Genomic DNA, 22,542 nt, shown 5'->3' with positions numbered 1-22,542 from the left:
GAAATGCACAGGAAACAGAAGCAATTAAACTCTTAAAATGAGGCAAAGGAAGAAAAATGGCCCATTTCTGATTTACCTATTAAAGTTTCTGAATTTTAGAAGATTGTGTCACTTATTGGCTGTTCGCTGTAAAATGTCAAGGGCATGATAACACTACAAAATACAGACTGAGCTCAATTTTGCTAGAATAAAAAGTGTTCAGTTAACTGGAGTTTTATTTCTACTTATTGTTTCTTTCCTCCACTTAAGGTTGCCTTTGAGACCACAGCAAACTGTTTATTGATTCTTAAATTGTTATAACATCATAAATGAGAGCGGTAACTTCTTTGTATGGCTATGTACTAAAAGCTAACCTTTTGGCAAAGCCTAGTACTTTATTAAACATAGAAGACTAAACTTCTGGCGCTATGATCTCACAAGTGCCTTTAATAAGAGCCGAGAGAGTTTTTCGTAATTTGAATGCTACAACAGAGATACCTTACATTTGGTCAGATCTTTTGTTTTCCTTTAAAAGTGTTTTAAATGCTCAGCAGGCCAAAAAAAATCCAAATGCATTACTTTCCATCTTTACTGTATATAAACTGTCAAGTAAGACAGAACAAACTGAGTGAGATAATGTTTTCAATTGGCTTCCCTTCACATATAATGCTTAAACCGCACATTTATCCCTGCAGCTTAATTCAACCCTCACTATGAGGGTGAAAAAATAGAATTATTTTAATTTTTTAAAAACTTTTCTTGTACTCTGGACAAATTTAAGTGATCTTGAGCAGCAACTTCTGGAGTGAGATAGTTTTATTTTAAATCATTGCAAATTATCGTTCAAATAATTGCTTAATTAGACCATCAAGACTCTCCCTGAAGATTGCTGAAAGTGATAAAATGGGTAATTGCAAAAATAATGCAGGTAATAAATATGGCAACAATGGTGTTACAGTTTTGAACACATAAACCTTCCATCTTTACACTGACTACAACCATTGTAACATGGAGATGTTGTTTGTCGCCATACCAGTGCCAGCTATGCTTTTTTTTTCAAGACAACTCCACTGCCATCAGTGCTAATAACAAAATCAGTTTTGATACATGCATATGAAATTAAGGTGAGATTTTCGAAAGTGCTCTGCATTAGTCTATTTTTGGTCCCCCAGAAGTCAATTAAACTCAAAGCTAATGTTGGCAGAGTCAGATTCATAATTAAATTTTCAACGGACGATGTCCTAACTTACCTGTGTTTTGCCATTGCAGACCCGATTCAATACACACTGAAACCACGGGAGCGTCTCCATAACTTCCCGTGGGCAGGTACCCTGCAGCAGAGCCTTGCAGAGGGAAAACGCAGGAAGAGCAGAGCTCTCCCAGTTGTGCATGGAGACCCCCCCACCAGCCTCTTCCAGTGCAGCACGGCCCTTTCCCCTTGCTCAGCGACTCCGCTGTTCTAGAAAGCGCAAGTGGTGGAGCAAGGTCAGACTTCACCATCTCCCTCCCTCCTCCTCCTCCTCCTCCTCCTCCTCCACTGAACGGGAAACAGCAGCTTACTAGCAGCTGTTTTCCTCCTTGTACAAAGAGCAGCAATGTAAGCAGGTCAGAGCAGAGCAAAGAGTTTGTTCAGCAATGGCTAGCCATCCATGTCAGAGCTGGATGGAGTCCTGCATTACTTGCTCTTTACTCACTTAGACAACCTGTTTATAATTATTAACTGTTAGGAAGTAGCCGGAACGATCAAAACATTCCTCAGGTAACACAGACATGTAATTTGATTTAAAAGTTGTCTTCTGCAGACATGGAAATCTGTTTCTTTCAGTAATGTTGACTGGCCTGCAAGCTTACAGGCATGGGATTCCTGTCTCAGGCCCAGGCACCCGACTTTGCAACAGGACGGTAGGCCCTGATTCAAGTGGCTATTAAGCAAAATACTTAAGTACATCTTCTTACAGTGACAAAGCTGTACTCAAGTCCATCTGAACAAGACACAGTTAAGTACATCCTTAAGTCAAGTAGTTGACTTAAGAGGAAAGAAAAGAAAGGATATTTGTAAGTGCTTGCTACTGAGACTGAAGTACGTGCTTAAATATTTTGCTGAACTGGGTTTTGCAGGTGAGCATGTTATATACTACCTGCTTAAGTCTTTGTATAAAAACAGGTCAATCTTAAATAAAATTTATGAAGCATAAAACCATAAAAGCAAAAGGAAATCTGCTCAGTCCAAAATTACTACAGTAAAAAGGGTAATACCAATTTAATGAAGAAAAGTGTCAAAATATGTCAAAATGACGTGGGAATAATGTGGCCAGAACTCTGCCTGCTGAGACATAACCATGGACGCCACTTAACTGATAGCCTGTTAATAATCTGCTTGAATCCCAAAAAAGAGTTATACGATCCTATACTCTGTATAGACACACATACTCTTTCCATCACTGAAAAATTCTCACCATTGTGAACAATAAAAATACTTGATGAAATATATGATGAATGCCTTAAGCAGGCACTCCACAGCTTTACTGAATCTCATCACAAATTTACATTTATCTTTGAAAATTGTTTGCTCTACAGAAGCACAACTCTGATATTTTGAGACACCTAATCTGATACATATTGCAAAGGACACTTAGGTCCACGTCCAAAACAGAGTTGGAAATGCAAGCTATGTGCTTAGGTTCAAAGCTGACATCTATAAAACTCCTGCTAAGATGCTCTGAAATCATTTGAACTCCTGCAGCACTCTAAGTTTATCACCTTAAATTCCTGGAAACCTGAAAATTCACCTTTTGCACACACGTAGAACTGCCGTAAGTCACGGAATGACTGGGCAGCTTCAAGATGCTTAACTCATTCCTAGATCAAATCTAGACTGAGAAATTATGTATACCGCTACTAAAGCTTTCTGAGAAGCATCAGTGAATGTTTTTAAAGCATACCCCAAACAAATCATACTTTCTGTATAATGCAGTGGAAGATGACACTGTATTTTAATCTGCAGAAAGACAGAGTGCACTCATCTCCCCCTCCCTTCTTAAAATGGTAATGTACAGTGAGAGCTGCCACCTGGAAAGATGAATAATACATCTCACTGCATCTAGGAGACTCAAACCCTTACTTTCCAGGAATTCCTTAACCACAAGACTGGATTATTCCAAGTGGCAGCATTCTCTGTCTCTCCTCTTGAAATTATAAAGTTACATGCAAAAACCAATTCCAGATTAATTGAGCCAGAAAGGATAAGCATGTGTGACTCATACCTTTAATAATTAAGGACACTTACTGGGAAAGAGACTGGCTTACCATTCCTGCTCCAAGAATTGTTGCTACATTTTATGAGTTAGGGCATCTCCTCATAGGTATAAAATGTAGATAAGAAACTCTTCTGGCAAAAAAAGGAACTCTGAAATTGCCCCATCTTGAGAGATTATGCTAGCCATAAAGGTTTTATATTAAAAGGACAGCATTCCTCTCACCAGCATTTCAGAAAAATGATTCTATCTAGTTCTTTGAAAAAGGATGGTGGACTTTCTTTCAGGAGAGATTTCTGGTCTGTGTATCCCGACTGTGTTCAGGCACGTGGAGGGAGGTGATCCTGCCCCTCTCCTCAGCCCTGGTGAGGCCACATCTGGAGTACTGGGCCCACTTCTGGGCTCCCCAGTACAAGAGAGACACAGAGCTACTGGAGAGAGTCCAGCAGAGGGCTACTAAGATGATGAAGGGACTGGAGCATCCGTCCTATGAAGAAAGGCTGAGAAAACTGGCCTGTTCAGCCTGGAGAAGAGAAGACTGAGAGGGGATCTGATCAATGTGTCCAAGTAGCTGACGGGAGGGTGTCAAGAGGACGGGGCCAGACTCTTCTCCGTGGTACCCAGTGACAGGACAAGAGGCAACAGGCACAAACCGGAACACAGGCAGGTCCATCTGAACATGAGGAAAAGCTTCTTTCCTGTGAAGGTGACTGAGCACTGGCACAGGTTGCCCAGAGAGGTAGTGGAGTCTCCTTCCCTGGAGATATTCAAGACCCGCCTGGATGCAATCCTGGACAACGTGCTCTAGAGGACCCTGCTTGAGCAGGGGGGGTTGGACTAGATGATCTCCAGAGGTCCCTTCCAACCTTGGCCATTCTGTGATTTCTCTGTACCCCTGTCAGAGGCACCTGGGGACCAGGATTTCAGAACTGGTTTGTTCCAGTATTTCTCTAATGGCTTGCTCTTAAAAGCATGCAGAGCAGGTTGGCATTTGGCAGTTCCCTGATCATCATGTTGTCTATTGTGGATTCCAGGCTGAGGTGACCAGGTCACCTGAGCAATAAAGAACTAGCACATAGGCTTTCCTTGGTATCCGGCACCAAAAATTTGGAGTAATAGTTTCAACCAGTTCTTGGTTCTAGCACGTATCAGGCTTTAGTGATTTTCCCATGGCACACCTACATCTACCTAGCAATACATTTTATGTACTCAGGCACATATGACAAACAAAACTTTCAGTCGTACCTAAATTGCTACTTCTGCAGACAGAGCTATAAATCAAGCCACGCTTCGCAATTCAAAGAGGTACAACCACACAGAAGGAATGTCCCTGTTAGAAACTACTGAGTTATGTGCTGCAGAAATTAAAATTTAGATACCTGAGTCTTTTATTGACTATAGCCCTCAAAGACTTCCAGGATGCTTTCTTTTGGAAGTAAATCAGAAGATAAACATACTCCAAAACATAAAATTCAATCCTTCATAAGTTAGTGGATGAGACTGAGTCAGCAAATAAAGCAGTGCAGATTCTCCTATGGAAGGAGGAGTCAAAGAAGATTTTCTCTTAAAATTATATTTTATGTGCTTTCCTCGATTTGTGGACAACAATGTTCTTCCAAAATCAAACAACATGTTTCAAGTGTTGCTATCTGCAGGGATAACAAAGGCCTAGGAGACCTGCATAAGAATGACTGCAACTCCTTGCACTATGTTTGGCTCACTAAATGGGGGCCTATTCCATCTGCAAAACAGAGATCACATTGTTTATCTTTCTTTAGCTTTCTATTTAGTGACAAAATCATCACACGAGAGATAAGTATTACCACTCCTGTGCAAAAATAATGTCATTACCAAAAGTTTAAGAGGCAAGCTTCAGTTTTCCCGCAAGTCATTTGAAAGCTCCTTCTCATTACAATATGATGTCAAATCAAAACAGAACTGAGGAAAGTCTTTGTCATAGCCTAATTGTAGAGGAAAATATTTCAAAAACAGTAAAAAATGTAACTGACAACTTAGAGCCTAGAAAACTTTGGCTTCAAACTTGAAAGTTCATCTGTAGTCTCAAGAGGTCACTGCATTCTCTCCGAGCAGTAACTGGCGCCTCTATAATTTAACATTTCTGTGTAAACTTTAAAAAAAATAAACCCAGCTGAAAGAGGCAAGATGATTCAATGTCATTATCCTTCCTGCACTGAGAAAACGCAACAGTGCGTCACCAACTTAGAAGGAGGAGGAGGAAGGGAAAAAAAACCCAACCACATTAACTTTGCTGGCTGCACTGAGCGCCTGCATACTGTAACTCTGCTGGCATGCAGGAGAATTCCAGCTTCTGTGACCTGTCCCTAATCAAACCGTGGTGTTCTTTCAACTATGTTCCTTTTTTTAAAAAAAAGGAAAATACTATTTGAGAAAAAAGCTATAAACTGATGCAGAGAATAATAACGAAATAGCACTTACATGGCTTCTTGGGACATTTCTGGCATTTGTTAAAACCCCAGGAAGTACCCACAGTTCCACAGCAGTCTTCTTGCTTTGAAAGGCCAGGAAGTGCTTTGCCACACTGGAATAGTTAAGTAAAGAACAGTCAGGTTAGTATGATGTTCAACTCTAGTATAACATTCTCTTCCAGTCATCTTGGGTCAGCCTCTTGCCAGTGTAACTGAGACGCTGAAGATTCACTAGAGCTCTTAGCAGAACTTAAATAGTGCCCGTGCACTGGAAAGGCTCTCTACACAGGAATGAGCAGATTAGGTTTCGAAATACATCACTGTCTTCCCCTGCTTCAACTTGAAAAGAAGGAGAGAGGAACAGAAGAGAATAGTATGTCATAGGAATGAGTGAGTATATTTCCAAGCTAGTAATTCTCCATTGGCACAGACTCCTTACATTTTTCCTAATAAAAATCTGTTCCTCCACTTTTGCAAAAGTTGTATAAATTATCTCAAATACCTTTCCCATTCTTCTCTTAAATAAATGGACAAAAACTATTATCATGATTTCTATAAAGTAATTTCCTATTATTAAAAAGCCTCAGCTTCCTGCCAACCTAAGTTTAATGTTTATGACCAGTTACTGAAAATTGCCAAATTATAATGAAAGATTCCTCTGTCCAGATAGCAAAGGGGAAAGTAACACAGATAAGATGACTGATACCAAATTAGTGATGTCTATGTTATACCAAATAGGTGTTTCTTATCACGGGGGTGACCTATGCAAATGATTTAATTAATCTTGCAATCCTTTCTGAAATAAATATCTTTAAGTTTTTTCCTGAACAAGAATATTCTCTTTATGCTTTTTATTAATAAAAACACTAACGCTCAGAAGCATGCAAGATACAATTTGCATTTTTGACTTTTGCAATTTTTCCCATTTTGCATGGTAAACAAATTCTATCCATAAATATTTCTGTACGTGAGATGTAGACATTCAAAACAATGCATCTAAACCCGTCAAAGCAGGTATACAACAGAAGTGCACAAAGTATAAAGGAAATGCACAACAGGACCGCTTAGTAACACATTTCAAAGCAAATAGTGATGCAAATAGGCACCGCAGCAAATATCTCAAATGTGCTGAAGTGTCTGTCCTCACTAGGGAATGAACAGACCCTCCCTGACCTAACTTCCCTTCCTGTCAACATAAAAAAAAACCCATCTGATGCTTACTGCTGCTTATCTTTCAGCTCAAGATAGCTGGCTCATCCTACCGCACAGCAGTGGCCTTGGGATTGCTTTCCCTTAGGCTGGTAACCCTGTCACCCTGTGGTGGGGATGGATGCTGAAAGCACAGGCACTGAAAGCTTCCTCTGACCTTCCCACAGTTTTTCCACTGTGCTTCTAATCATACTGACACTCATGGGTCGACGAAGTTTCCCAAGTGCAAAGTTACTCCCTGTAGTTTTGCAGTGTGACCATTAACGCAAAGGTGGACTATGCTACAAAGTCAGGGCTCTGACTCATTAAATGGTCCCTCTTTGCATTGGGAAGGCAGGCAAGATATCATCCTAGCCATCTTCACCACTCATTTTCATGGATCCTCTCCCGATGTCTCCCTGAAACATTGCGGCTGTCAACCCAACCCGCAGCAAAGTGAAAGCAGCACCAGCTCACCACTGTAACATCAAACCGCAACACGCAACCTGCAGCAGCTCAGCACTTGCTGCACGCAAAGCTCAGATATCTATCAAGTAAGGGGTGTGGGAGCATCTCCTGTCCCCAGTGAAAGTCGCCCTTACTCACAAAATGGAGCTTTTAGCAACAGGGCAACTTAGGGAAGTTGGGGCAGCAATATTTGTGCTAGAAGCCATGCTGTAGGGTGATACATGAAAGTCCTAATAGCATGAAGAGAGCAGCGGCCAAACAGGTTAAAAGACACTGCTCAGTTATCATGTAACTTTAGGAGTCTATTTTCACTCTATCAGCTGCAGAGGGTCTTGTGCCAGATTTTCCCATATTCCAAGGCAGCGAGTGAGGTGAGAAACAGTCCTGGCCTGGATGGCCTTTGGCTGCTTTAAAATAGTGAAGTAGCTATACTAGTAAGTCCCACCTTTCAGATGCAGGTCCAGGCTCACACTGTGTGAACAAATACCTTTCAGACTGTCTTGCGCTCCTCTGGCTTGGAGCACTGCCGGGATTAGTACGTGATTGATTATTCCTGACCACTCAGTTACACTCTGCTCCATTTTTCGAAGCAACTCTCAGTCTTGAGATGTGAGTCTGAGCTTTAGTTTCAGCTAAGTGCTCATAGACATGCTGTAGATACCTAAGTGGACAGCAAGGTAGCACAGCAATACTGGCACTTGACAAAGGCAGCCCAGGTGCAAGAACAGGGAACTCTGCACAACTCAGTTCTCCTGCAGCAGCTCAGCTGCTTTCAGTACTGGATCTAGCTGGTTCAACTGCCTCTAACAAGAGGATACACAGTGAACTATGCTACACCTTCCTGTAATTCCCGGAGCCCCACATCTTTCAACTGAAGAGGACTCACAATGTCTCCTCCCAGTGGCTGCCCTAAAAAATTACAGAAGTCTTGTCACATCTTTACACATCACTGGTTTCTCAACTCCCAGACGAGCATGTTCCAAGGACTATCTGACTTTGTAATCACAGGGGCTCAGCTCCTTTCCTAGAGCTGGTACGGCTTCTTCAAAGGTAGAGAAGCCACTTAGTAAACTCATATAGTGCGGTGGCTTGTGAGAGTCAGCTGAACCGATTTGCGCTCAGCTTCCCTCTCCCTTCCCCCACTGGCCTTCCCTCGTGCCTCAGTTTTACAACTCTTCTGTCTCTGAAAACACGTGGGAGGAATCGAGGCTGATGCTGCACCTCCCCTTATGATCTCAGAAACTGAGCATTTGGGCCACAAGGCACATTACATAACACCCAATAGAACTGCTCCTCTGCAAGGTCACAAGCCTCAAGGACCCATGCAGCATGTGTGTGTAAAGGCAATACTCTGCTAACACGGGAGACAATATGCCATCATTAACCAGCCCTTTTTCTTTTCTTTTTCCCTCAGAATAGAAAAGGTGTCAGGTAACAATGGTTAATTAAAAACAGAATAAAACAGAGTTAAAGAAAAATAGGGAGATGATGGACTAAAGCCCACTTTTAGTTTAGGTGTGGTGCTACAGCATTTGCACTGTGCAGAAAATCATGATCTCTGTGGTCATAACTTCTTCAAATTTCCATATAAAAACCATGAGCAAAAATAAGGATGCCAAAGTCTGAGTCATCTGGCAACTGTGGTTTGTAGTCCTGTCAGTAAATACTGGCAAAGATTAGAACTATTGCTCCCATTGCCTCTATGGTGAATTAAAGCTTGAAGAATCAGTGATAATTTGGTTAACGTCCAGATCATTGTAAGAATTGGACAGCGAGGAAAAACAACGACCACATGGGGCTCCTTGTGGTGCTTTAGATCTGTGTGATTTTGGAGCTGTGCATCAGAAAAATGACTGCTCTGTAAAGTCCGAAGCCAAGCAGAACAGTGAATTCTTCCATGGCTAATAAAACTTGATTTTTCTGGTACATCTAATAGTGCTTCAGATCCTTTCAACACTCATGGCAGCGCACAACCTGTTTCCTAGCCAGCTACACTTTCCTAAGGTGCTCCTCGTTCACAAGCCGTAAGCACCAATGAATTGAAGCTCTGTTTCTATGGGTTTCAAAAACTTTGGGGTTATTTCTGTCCTCTTTAGAAGTCTTACCCACTTTTTACTGCTGAGAAGAACTCAGTCGTTCTTCAGCCAGTCTATTCCAGTCCGAGTCACAAGTGCCCGGACAAGTCACTGGGGTGAATCCATAACTATTTTTAGTTTGTCTCACCATTCAAAACACCTCCAATATGTAAGTACGAGTCTAAAATAAGCAGTGAGGCCTAAACACATGCACACAGATTCTCTTAGTGAAATGATAGATTCTGCTATAGCATCTGCTTGAAGACGATGCCATTCTCCTTAGGTTTACACTTTCCTATCCATCATCCACACACATTTTAAACTAATCTGTCCGCGTATTCCTGGGGGCTTCTGCTAAACTCCTCATAGACAGAAAACAGATTTCCATGAATGACACATCAATCACAAGCTTATGATCTGGAGATAACTCTTACTGGTTCAGAAGGCAAAGAAGAAGGATTGGTATAAAAGAGCTGAACTGTGCCGAAAGTGGCTCAGCAGTTGCAGCACTATGAGGCACACATGGTACTGCTATAAAACAAAGTCCTTCCTGGGTAAAAGCACTCACAGACACTGAAAGTATTGTTTTGAGTCCACATATTTTCCCCATGCGTGCCTGGGCTTCTATGCCAATATTTTATATAACTGAAGGAAGTACTGAATATTCCCACTGGTAGACTGAAATTCTGGCTGACCCTGTGCTGGTGCACAAAGGCCACCCCAAGCCACATCACCTCTTATGTTCCTCTTTCCAGACTTCAGCCTGTCCCATCTCTGCACTCTTGGAGAGCAAACAGTCATGCACTCCATCAGAGTTAATATGTTTTCAAATGCCAGGGAAATGAAAGGACTGTATCCTTGAAACCCCTCTGCTAAGGCACTAGGAGGAGGACTATAGTCAGCTCCCTGTCACAGTGCAGTAGAGAGCCCAGCCTGGCAATCAGTCTCAGAGCAACTGCAAAAAGCTCCGGCCCAGTCACCAGGACATTTCCTGGGACTCCCACTCCTACGTGACCCATCTGTGAATCCTTGTTATGGGCTGTCACTTAAAGCCACAATATAGATATAAATAAAGGAGCATCACATGATTAACGATGATTGAAATCGATCGGTGCTTTGCCTGAGTTAATAGCTAATGACTCTGGGATTCCGCTCAAAAGACTGCATTTCACATACCACAATAGCAAAAGTGAATGGATACACTGTTTAACTTTCTGTAAACTATTCAGCAGGCACAGACCTTGGATTGTTACTTTTTTTTTTTAATCCTTTTTCTGTAGGCACTACAAACAGAGCAAGAAAGCAAAGCAAGAAACAAATTTAATAAACCATATTACTGAAACAATTAACAGATCTACTTAATCAGCTTACTGACCAGCTGAATGACAGGTTGTTACAAATTAAGAACACTGGCCAGTGCAACACTGGCTCACTAACAGGCATTGTCTCCTAAGCAGAGGAGAGAAACTTTAAACACTTCCAGACTTTCTAAAAGAACTGGTAAAGAATTTGTTTTGGCTTAAGTAGAACATTCTTTATAGGCAAGTAAGAATTATCCAGCTTTCTTTTATTTGAGTAATTAAAACAATGTTTGGTGTTTTTGGTATCTGATACATCTTTAATCTTCTGATATTTCAGGGTATTGATTTTGCAAAGAATATATTGTGAATAGAGCATTAATCCTGTAAATGAATCCACACTGATTTCTGACAGTCTATTTGTTTAAAAACTTCAGAAGCCAAACCATGAGCTTCAAGGAATTCCAGACAGTTATTTTATTTTATGAGATGGTATTTTAAGACCATTCTAACGAAAAAAAAGTTCTTAAAAGTACTCTGAAGCACAGAACTTTACTTGTATCATTTTCCCCCTAAAGAATATGAATAGGGAAGTTCATTTCATACCACTGTCAGACAGTGAAAATCCTTGAAATTTACCTTTATAGGAAAGGTTTGTGAAATCTGAAGTACAACAGGGATATTTATATTGTTTAATGAATAACTTCGGTTGGCACATTACTATTGTCATCACCTCCAGACTACATACACTATGATCATATTGCATACAGACATATACATAGATTAGGTTATGCATTAATAGCTATCAACACACTTTGCTCTCTCTAAGTGAAAAATGTTTGATGCTTTTGTTTAATGTTTCCTATTGGGAAAAATTCACCAGCGACCTAAACCCAGTTCCTAAAAACTTACTCACATATGTATATTCTCAAAGTTAACTACATGGGCAGCGCATCTCCTTTTGTGAATCATATTAAGTATAAGCTTAAGGGTTTGGACTTGGAGTCAGGGTACGTTGTTGATAACTGCTGAACTTTTCCAGCTGCCACCTATCACTTGGCTCATTTTTTTTTTCTATCAAGTTTGATGGCAGAGAGAAGGGCACCACTCAAACCAAGATAAACGTCACCTGTAGAAGACATTACTGAAGCATACTATTAAATAAACTATTTTCATAAAAATTAATCCCACTAAAGATGCTGACCAGGTAACAGCTATTTGTCAGAAATACTTGTTATTTTTCAGAATTTGGTAGCATTCGAGACTGAGGTGATAACGCAGAAAAAAATGGGCAGAACTTACATTTCCCAATGTTTAGCATTCACTACTACTGTTGTTTAGCTTAATTTAAAAAAAAAATTATGCCCAGTACATTGCGTTGTGGAACTGGTCTGACTTTAAAAGAACCCCAGAGAGCGGGGATAGAAGAGAGTATTTTTAACTGAAACTATTTCAGTGATCATTTAGAGAGGCAGTCCACCCCCAGCTTCCCAGCAGCTACACCAGCACAGCTGAGGGACGGTGAGTAGGAATGAACAAGCATTGGCAGACACGACCTCTTAGCCAGCTTCCCTTACAGACATCTTGGCATATGCCGCCTTCAGCGAGGTACACTACTTCAATATCTGTTTCTCTTTAAATAGCAAGTCTTTTCATTTTGTTTTTAAGTTACAGATGCTGAGATCGCTATAAGTTTCTTCCTAGTAACTCAAAAACATCTGCGGAAGAGAATAGTCTTACTTGTAAATCTACTCAGGATTGCTTTAGACAAATTTGGAAGGGCCAGCTTCTCCAATTTCTTGCTGCTTTGCAAAAAAATCCTCTCTTTTACAGCTATGCAAAAAGGACACCAAACCAATTTTGAGAAAAATCCTTTTTTTTTTAGCCAAAATAGTTAAAGTTAGCGATGACAGGAAAACACAAAAGTATTCTTAATAGCGACTTCAAGGTGGTCTTAAGGGGGAAAAAAAGGGAGTGCTTAATTCTCTTTCTCATGTTAGGCATCTGCATTCCTATATCAATTTAAACGCAAGGCAATCATACACAAAATTAATAGCACTCTGGTTAGCACCACAAACTTTACTAGGTGTACCACTGATACTGTAAAAGAATTTTGGGAAATAACAAGACATTCTCTGTTACAATAAAGGCATTTTTATTAGAACTAAAAAGAAAAGCAGCTGAACAGGAGGGATTTAAAGACAAGAGATAATCTTCCTTATCTGCTTGCTGTTAAAATAGGGTTCAGCGAAGATGACAGACTCCTTAGATTTCAGAAACACAGGAATACAAGGCTGGAAAGGACCTTGCAGGTCACCATCTCCAGCCTCCAGCTTTTGAAGGCACTGTAATGTACAGTGCCATCAACAAACTTACTTTTCTCCATCTTAAGTGAGTAGGATTTTTGTCCTACTGATTCCGTTGCAACTGTTTACTAACTTCAAGTCTCTATTTTCTCAACATCATTTCATACACATTAAAGTACAAGTTTAGGTAAAGGTTTGATCCCTATTTCTGTAACAACAATCAATTTCTGGACTGCAGCTTAATTGCTAGTTTATGATATACCATGCCAAAATCTTTTTGATATAAGGAAAGCATGTGATGACCCATGCCAATTTTACGTGAAATACCATAGTACGCTGTCACGTAAAAGGGAAAACTATCATGGAGCAATCATTGTAACATGCCCTGGAAAAGAAATACTTGTTCAGCATTCCACTCAGAGAGAACAGAGGCAGCAAGCACAAGCGAATTGACTTGGTTAGAAAAACGAATCCTCCAGAACACAATTATTTGCTTTATATCCTACTTTCTAAAAATTACAATATTAAAACTACACTACTATAGCTGCTCTTTCCACTTTTGTCCTCAGCGCTGAGGACACTACACAGAACAGTCGCAATTAAGCTATGTGCATATATGAAAATATACATCTTCATTACTCTATCCTCATTAAATTAGGACATTTCAGAAAGTTAACTGCTATCTTCATTCTTTTTCTTTTTGCTGTCCTCTTCTAACAGTCTCTGCCTTTGGTCATAGTCACTTTTGACGCTACAGACAACTAGGCCAAAAGGCGGTCCTTCTACATTGCTAAGCAGGAGTGAACTAAGGCTTGAGAATATGGGCTCAATTCTTCAACTATCTGTACCATAACGCTTTCCAAGCTTTGGTTCAGGATGGCTCCAGCTGCTAGGTCTAACAGTATGCGCTCTGTTGGAACTGCAAAAAAAAATGCTCTGGATGTCTTGGGATTTGAATACAGCATCCATCCTATGACGGGAGCAGAACTAATGTTTTTGAATGGGCCGCGTTAAAGGAATCTAGCTAAGGTGGGGTGAGGATGCATGTGTTGGGAGATGAAAAATGTTCCAGGAAAGGCTATGGGAAAAAAACAAAAGCATCAAAATCAGAGCCCCTGTAAGCTGAAGATCAGCTGAAATACAGGAGGAACATGGAGAGAACAAGGAGTAAGAAAGAGATAAAAGGAAAGAAATCCAGAAAGGTAGAGGTTACACACACACAATGCCCCAGTATAGGTTCTGATACTTTTGGTGGAGGCTAAAAACACAGGATAAAAATGGGAATCAGCAAAGTCTTCATTAACTTGGTTGATTACCCTAAAAGAGGCCACACACATCCTTCCATCAGTCTGCTCTATAGACATCAAAGTGACCTCTGATCTCAGAATATTTAATAAAACATTTCTGAAGCCAACTATAAAATCCACCCTGCAAAAAAATGCATAAACATGCATGATTATTAAGAAAAGTAAGGATACCAAAATTACCCATCATAAACTCCAGAAAGGACTTGTAACGCACTACTAAGAGCAAAAGCTCAGTTTAGCATCTTTGACTTATTGTAAAAGAGCTTGGTTTTCTGTTTATTTGAGGATAAAAAAAATTAAGTGCTTTGCCCAGCTCAAGGTATATTTAAAATACAGAAATAGATAATATTAATTGTCTATCACAGGAAAGGCATATTGAAATTTCTGGTTCAAATCTGAAAGGTGAATGCCACCCCACAATTCCAGGTGTAAACTGCACTATTACATTAAACAACAAGGCCCCCTGAAAAACTTGTTACACTCTTCTCCAAGGCTGATAGTGAACAGACAAATTGAGACTGGAAGAAAACAGACATTATTCTTAATTAGGAGGCACTGCACTTCCTTGAGAGCACTGCAAAGGCACGGTGTTTCAGGAGAATACTGAAAAAAAAATTATAAAAATCGGACTTTGAGTATCTAGTAGGATTTCCAGTCAGGCATGGGGGCAATGCAGGCAGATTTCCCCTTTCCTCCCTCGTTTAAAAAGAGCCTTTTACTGTCTTCTGGTGAGTGATGAGTGAATCTTGGTTCTAAAATCACTGTAATGTGACGTACATGCATAGCACACTGCAAATTTTGGCTACATGATTCAAAATTTCTGGCTCAAGCACAAAGCAGAAAGAACTGACAGGAAATTTACACAGCGTAACAGGTAGGAGGGAAAAGATGCAGCACCCGTCGCCTTCTTAGAAGTGACAAGTGCCTTGTCATTTCTAAGGTTCTGAGGAAGGAATGTGGCCTCCCCCAGTACATGAGTGCAAATATAAATACAAATAAATACTAACAAAGCAATAATTATAATACTGATTTCCAGAATGCCGTGATTCTACACGATAATGCCACGTTTGTTAGATCCTTCATTCTTAGGAAATATAGAGAAATGGTTGCTTGAAAACGTGCCCTGATTCATTTTATCATATAAAATTCATAAACTTTCAGTCGAACATGTGCTTCAACACTTGCCAGAATCAGCTCCCCAAGGAATAAATTAAAATTTTTACTACTCCTGAAAGGGATAAGCACAAAGGGCTCAGCAGTATAAACGAATACTGTAGATCCAGAGTTAAGTACTGAACAATTAGTGAACATTAACCTTAATGTTTCATATGCAGACTTCAGTCTAACGTCTGTAAAAACGTTTTTTAGGCTTGATGATGTTCAAATTTACTTCTCCTATAGCATTTTTCAGAATGATGTTTTTTAAACTATAATAAAAAATCTTCACACGATAGCCTTGCATCAGCAGATTTGGGGATCTTTAAATCCACAGCAATGATTTTTGAAAGTAGAGTTAATTATGTCACTAGTAGGAATACTATGATACTCCCTGTGAGCCAGTCGCCAAAAGGCGAAGAGAGAAATATTTTACAGGAAAGAGTCACGGTTCTTTGGAGCTGGCAGCGCATGAAGAGGCTCACCAACTGTGGTTTCAGTTCGAGGTTCCAGAATGCGATTGCTGCGATGGCCATGGGCCCTGCCACCTGTATTACCCTCACCCTGCTTCTGACCACATCTGCTCCTATCTGCCTTCCATCACTGATCCTCCCCCTAAGCTCCTTGCCCCTCTGTATTGGACTGAAGTCTCATCCCTCTTTTTTGTGTGCTACTTGGGAGCCTTGATAACTTGAGGAAATTTTCTTGCTCTCAGTTCGAACGCCTGGCATCACGGCATTCACTGACAGCTAGAAGAAACACTTGCGAAGGACAGTGCACTCCAGTTCTGCAATTCAGGGACGACAGATTTGTCTTTTTGAGGGAAAGGCAGACCATGCTCTGCGCAGATGAAATCTCTGGAGAATTTTGCTGCCATCTTCTAACAAATCTCAAATTTGCTGCCATCTTCTAACAAATCTCAAATCTCTAACAAACCCAAATTTGGCAAACTCGGGTACATGTTACTGGAAAGGGCAAAAGCAGAGTGACCTTCTGGCCAAATTTCAAGTTTTTGTTTCAAAGCATCCAGATGACACAAATCTTCAATGAAATAGCTGTAACCTTTTTTTTTTTTAGCCTGAGTAAAACGATATATTCATTTCCTTAACATCATTTCTCAAAACAGATGAATGTTTTTTGCTGAAACCTAACCAAAAATTTCAGCCTAAGGCACACATCCAGCATAAAATAGTTCAGTTTGAAAAATTAAGGTTTGGCCAGGTGATAAGCAATAGATAAAACGGGTCTTAAAACTGAGGTGTTAAAAAAGCTTAAGTACAGACATTGCTTTCAATCTGCAAGATCAAAGTCAAACATTTTTGCAGTCTTCTCTCATATCCTTTCTCTCTCTCTCTCTGTCTCTCGCTCTCTGTATATTTACATATACATGCAAGTACGTAAAAACGATAATGCTGTGTCACTTCTTCAAGTGTTTTCAAGAGCTGAAAGAATATATGCAATTTTGAACAGTCATATGTAAAAGAAAGTGGAGTAAAGATTTTATTTTAAATTGAAGCAACCTTTTATTGCTTCAATGAACCCTCTATTGGCTTTCATGATTTTCTACTGCATTCAATGGTCACATTTCAACAAATCAAAAACATTGTCCTGCGATACCGTAAAACATACAAAGTTGTTGCACAGGAGTTTCAGTGAAAACTACAACCCCTTCAGAGCATTGTCTGTGGAGACACACATCTAAAAAGACTCATTAAAGCAGGGGACAGTGTAAACTGCGGAAGATGGCATAACTGTAGTCGTTCAATCAGAAGAGATGGAGCTAGGGCTCAAATCTTTTTTTTTTTTTTTTTTTTTTGAAAAATGGCCTATAAATGGAGATATTATTGCTAGAATACCTGAAGAATACCTGAAATCAGTAAGTCAAGGATCCAAGCGCACAGAAAATGAACACATTAGATTAATGGAGAAGGAAGTTCAGAAGAGTGTTATTTTGTTAAATAACATTTTACCATCCACTCTCAACTGAATTTGCTTTTGGAAAAGAATGTCAAATGTGTCCTGTCTTTGTGACCAATGAAGCATTTTTACAATCTTTCACAATATTCTGTTGCGTGTCTCAACAGCCTTAGCAAACATTTCTTACCTGTGTCCCAATAGTCTCCTGGAAGCAGCGCCCAAGCTGAGTTTTAACTGAAACAGGAAACACATGAGGAATGGGTTGTTGATTTGTGTAAGCAGTATGTCCTTTCTGGGTCTTCTGATATGGAAGACCTTGGTAAGAGACCTGTGGATGTCCTGGCTGAGGTACTTTCGCTTTTTGTCCTGTTGGTGTGCTGTCAATTCTTGAAACTTGATGGATCTGAACTGAGGCTTCAGGGGGATGTTTCACATGGATATTCACTATGTTAGGAGGGAACTTCACTAAAATAATTGAAGGAAAAACACATAAGAAAAATTGGTAATAAAATATGCCAAAAAGAGATCCCAGGCATCTCCAAGACATTTCTTTTTTTTTACGTTAGAATTTTTATAGAGTGCTGTAAAGTGGGACAAAAATATAAAGGAAGCCCAAATTTGGGGGTGCAAGGGAGGGATGAAAGAGTCTGATTTAGAAGCAAAAAAAAAAGAAAACTCTTCATATAGGAAAGACAGACATTACAGGAAATGATTGTAAAGACTGCTACATAAACATAGATGTCCAAATTGGCTGGTGTGACATTAATATTTGTGGTCACATTGCGTAAAAAGAATCCCATTCAAAGTTCCAGAATTCAAACTCGACTAGGTTATTTTTGGATATATAGTAAGCTTTATTTTGTTTTTCAGATCCATCATCTTTCTTTGGAACACAGGAAAAGCTTCAGATTTCATCCCTTCACCTTTAAATACCTGCCAAGTCCTGAGTTTGCCCCTGCAACAGTTGCCAACATCTCAACCATCTAAAACCACCACTCCCTTCACTGAACTTTGAATTCAGGACTTGGCAGATAAAGAGGGAGGAAATGTTTTTCAGATATTTCTGGTTTTAAATGCAGTTGTAGTTTTAAGTCTGGGCATATAGATTCAGAAGTTCTGGTCACTCAGTGTACATCAGAACTGTTTATGAGCCTTAAGCCTTTTTCATTAAAACACAAAAAGCCCTTAAGACACATAACTCAATCAAATTCTTTTTTTTTTTCTAGAGGGGGGAATAAAAAGTTTTACATTTTGTAAGCTGCATAACAAAGTTAGAATTTATTGTATCTGGCTGAGGTTCTCTTGTCAGCAAGTATTCTGTAGAATACTTGAGGCATTACTTTTTCTATAATGCATAGTGATTTGTTGAGCCTTCTGAATTTTCCTGCCTACAGAAGGCAGGACTGTTCTTTTAAACTTGATTAGACCTTTTCAGTTCTCATTTGCAAATTTCAGCCTCACAGATCCACTTCCCAGGAAGCACAGTTCATTTATTTTTAGGTGTTTTATAATTCTCTTGCAATGCAGAAATCACTTTCTTTTTTTTTTTTTTTTCCACCTTATTTCCTCTAGACACATTTTCAGCATGAATTAGTCTCACTTAGAAAATCCTTAAAGGATGCAGCACCTTGTTTTTGGTGTGCTCTGCATTGTTTTATTTAAGAAATGCTTCAACATATTGCAGATAAAAAAAACAGGTATTAGGATGTCGAGATGCTTAGCCATTATCAAATTTAGTCTGCCTCCTCCCATATAGTATTATTATTATCACCACACTCCTCTCTTCTTCAAGTCCTGAATTGCTGCCTAGATGCACTGATCAATTTTGATTTCTGCCGGCCTTTTCAGGATGATGTTTCATCCTTTCTTTGAAAGGAATGAAACGCTCCTCTCTATATACCCCAACATCCTCATTTGACATGGAAAGGAAAGAAAAGCTATTGTGATTGTTGATGGCTCTGACAGAGAGACCCCTTCTAAAGAGACAGGAAAAAAAAATTAGACGCCACACTCTTGAGCAATGAGAAACCTATTGCGCGTTTTAGAACAGGGACCCTAAATCTGAAGAACAACTATGGCTTTAAAGAAAAACAATTCTTTGTGGTCCACCATTTTGTCTATGCCAATTCAACCCGGAATTAACTGTTCACAGAAATAATTTTAGCTCCGTTAAATCTTTAGACAACTATATTCCCTCACTATTTTTTACTTTTTTTTTTTTTTTTTTTAAGAAAGAAAACTTCTGGGGAGCTTTAGGGATTAATATGGCAATACGTCAGTGGAATCTATTTCCCATTGCATTGGGCAGCAGCCCCTAGAGAATAAATCAACTGAAAAGATGGAGTGGATGCTTAGAAGCATTTATAAATTATCGTGTTTCCAAGAGTATGCTGTCAACACTTCCTTCACAGCTATGTCCCTTTCTGAAAACAGAATTGCTACATTAGATTATATTTATCACAAACATATAAATAGCCTGGGTTCTTTTCAGCAAAGTGCTGTTAGCTGCAAACAACTAAGCCCCCTCATATCCTTGCCCAATATATTTTGTTTTTACTCAGAGGTAGTATAATGGAAAAGGTGGTTGTAAAATTACCCTTGATAAGAAAAATCAACCTGGCAGTTCAGATAAAAAACAAACAATATATCACAATTTAACTCTGAAATTGTGGAACTGAATAGTGAGCGTCTCCTGACAGATGGGATCTCACCCTGATAAAATGCCACCTGATGAGTCATAGGACATACAGAAAACCCAAACACCATTCCCTTCTTGAAGATCATCAGACCTTGTCATCTTGCAGTAAAATATGTGTGGAACTGAAAGCTGAAGCTCGCTGATGTCTCCTTCATTCATTATACTTTACTGAGTTTGCAATCTGCATTAAATTCCACAGTGAACTGAAGTAAAACTATCTTTTAAACTCATTTCATTAGCACTGCATTTCTTATTATTCCAAACATCAAGGAAAAGACTTTCCAGTCATATGGGCTTTGTATTAAGTCATGGTATCAAGACCCAAACTGCTTAGGCAGATGTCATTACCATTACTGGTTGGTTACCTAAAATTAGTAAATAAAACTAACTTCAAAGGCAAAAATGGATCAGGAAAAAAGTTACCTTTTACACCTTGCTGTCCAGACATTGTCAGTGGTAAAGTGTGAGTAGAGTGGATGACTTGCGATCCTATGGCCTTGTTCACCTGTTGTGGATGATGGTACAGTTTTGGAGTATTGCCATTCTGCACAGGGATCTGACAAAGTTTACCAGTATAGTTGGGAGGGCATTGGCATTTATCTCTAGAACTGCACTGGCCTCCGTTCATGCATGGAAGGTGACAAATAACTGAAATAAAAACAGAAAGAAAGATTTTGTTACTGACTTTTCAGCTGCAATTACTTTTAGTACTGTCTGATGACATATCACACTGTATTATATGAGGAAGGGAAAAGGGCTGTGGCCCTTTATTCTTCAAACATCTGAGGAAGGACTACCCATGTGACGTGCACTCCCGTGCCCTGTGCCAGAACCACTTCCCTTCCCCTTCCTGCAACCTCTGGCCAGTTCACGTGTGTCTCTCCACGACAAACACATCAAGTGTACTGGCCTCTGAAACTGAGCTATTTTGTTTCATTATGTTATAGAGCAAGACACTAAACTAGTACTGAGCCTGGTTGCATCTCTGATTCATATTTCTGTGCAGGTATTATTATTCAGTCAGCCTCCCCTTTCTGAAAATCCATGACCATCTCTATACTTGCCTGGAAGACAGAGGAAAATTCACTAGAGAGTAGACAGTACTAGGGATAAATTTTCCAGTTTCACTGTGAGCCTTGGCTGTTCTCTGAAAAACCATTTCTTATTGTGAGTATCTAGATTTTTGCTTAACTTTTATCTCTCAGCTAAAATAAGATAATTTGTATAATCATCCATGAAGATAACTAAACTATGAAGATATTTTACTCAAATGGTTTCAGATACACATTTCAAATTATTAAAAGATTTAACTCCAATATAAAGAGCTATCTATGGGTAACCGCTTCTGTGCCATCTAGTACTTACACATTTATAGCTATGTAAATTACCAGATGAAAAATGAAAAATATCAACATTGTAAAATATTTCTTAGTTAAGAGATACAAACAATTATAGCATGGTTCAGCACTTTCTAAAAATGTTATATGGGACTTTGTAATCAACTATAATCTAGCCAAACTGTCAACATTTTCAAGAACCCAAAGATACAAAAACAAACAACCAGAAAATACCAGAGGTTCTTGTTAAATACATACTGAGGTCATTCTCTGAGAAGTACAAGATCTTTGGAGCAATACCACACAGTATCCGTTTGTCAGCTTTAAGACAAGAGTCTGAGTGTAACAATAAATAAACACGAAAACTAGACTTTGCAGTAATTCTGGCATTTGGTCGGATGGGTATTGCTTGTTTTATATTGAATTGCAGCAAAAATGAGAAGCGATACATAATGCTAGGTATTTGAGAACCTTGTGCCTATTATCCCATTATCCCAGTTGGTGTAACCTCTTGACAACCATAGTCTATTGCTATTACTAATACTATAAAAGGTCAGTGTTGGAAAAGAAGCGTGCACATTGTATGTTGCAAGAAGATAAAGTAGGAGACCTAGCAGCCCCAGCAGTTCCAAGTGAGCTGTTTAATTCACTTGGACCAGGAAGAGCTCTGAAGAAATACAGCAATCAGATTGGCTCATAGCAGAGTACCCTTACGTTATATTGACAGGATTTGGAACGCATTTGCCTAATCAACAAATAGGTCTCCACACAAACGTAAACAACCAAAAATGTTTTTCCATTCTATTCTGCAAATGTATATTTAATATTTTTATCAGCTTATCTCATATTTTCATTTTGTATAAACTGTCTAAAAGTACTTCAAGCTGTAGCACCGCAAGTTAGCACTAAACGGCCTCGCAGCCTTCACAATACTGTCCGCTCTAGCGCAAGCGTCACCTTTTGGGCCAGCAGAACACTGTTGTGACTTTTATCAGAGTGTGTAAAAGATGTCTTTACAGAACAGCTGTAACTTCAGGGAAAAATGAAAGAATTTCGACCCCCGAAGTGATTAAAGTATCCTATCTGTCTGGAAGAAAAAGGGTTTTATTTTAA

The 22,542-nt window shown here is 39.4% G+C and overlaps 1 protein-coding gene across 10 annotated transcripts in view; it reads right to left on the bottom strand.

Annotated features, from left to right (window-relative positions):
- Nucleotides 1–22,542, bottom strand: part of LTBP1 (latent transforming growth factor beta binding protein 1) — a 223,123-nt gene that overhangs the window by 97,177 nt on the left and 103,404 nt on the right. For 6 of the 10 annotated variants that reach the window (XM_068939409.1, XM_068939411.1, XM_068939410.1 and 3 more), the window contains 3 exons: nt 20,516–20,740; nt 17,582–17,859; nt 5,691–5,793 (listed from right to left, as the gene is read on the bottom strand). In XM_068939409.1, coding sequence (XP_068795510.1) covers nt 5,691–5,793; nt 17,582–17,859; nt 20,516–20,740 — 606 coding nt within the window. The remainder of the gene's footprint in view (nt 1–5,690; nt 5,794–17,581; nt 17,860–20,515; nt 20,741–22,542) is intronic. The other 4 variants (XM_068939414.1, XM_068939415.1, XM_068939416.1 and 1 more) reach the window with 1 other exon arrangement.

Source organism: Struthio camelus, chromosome 3 (genome assembly GCF_040807025.1).
Source record: "Struthio camelus isolate bStrCam1 chromosome 3, bStrCam1.hap1, whole genome shotgun sequence".
Lineage (NCBI taxonomy): Eukaryota > Metazoa > Chordata > Aves > Struthioniformes > Struthionidae > Struthio > Struthio camelus.
The sequence above is the reverse complement of the archived record's forward strand: the minus strand, read 5'-3'. Positions and strand labels throughout refer to the sequence as shown.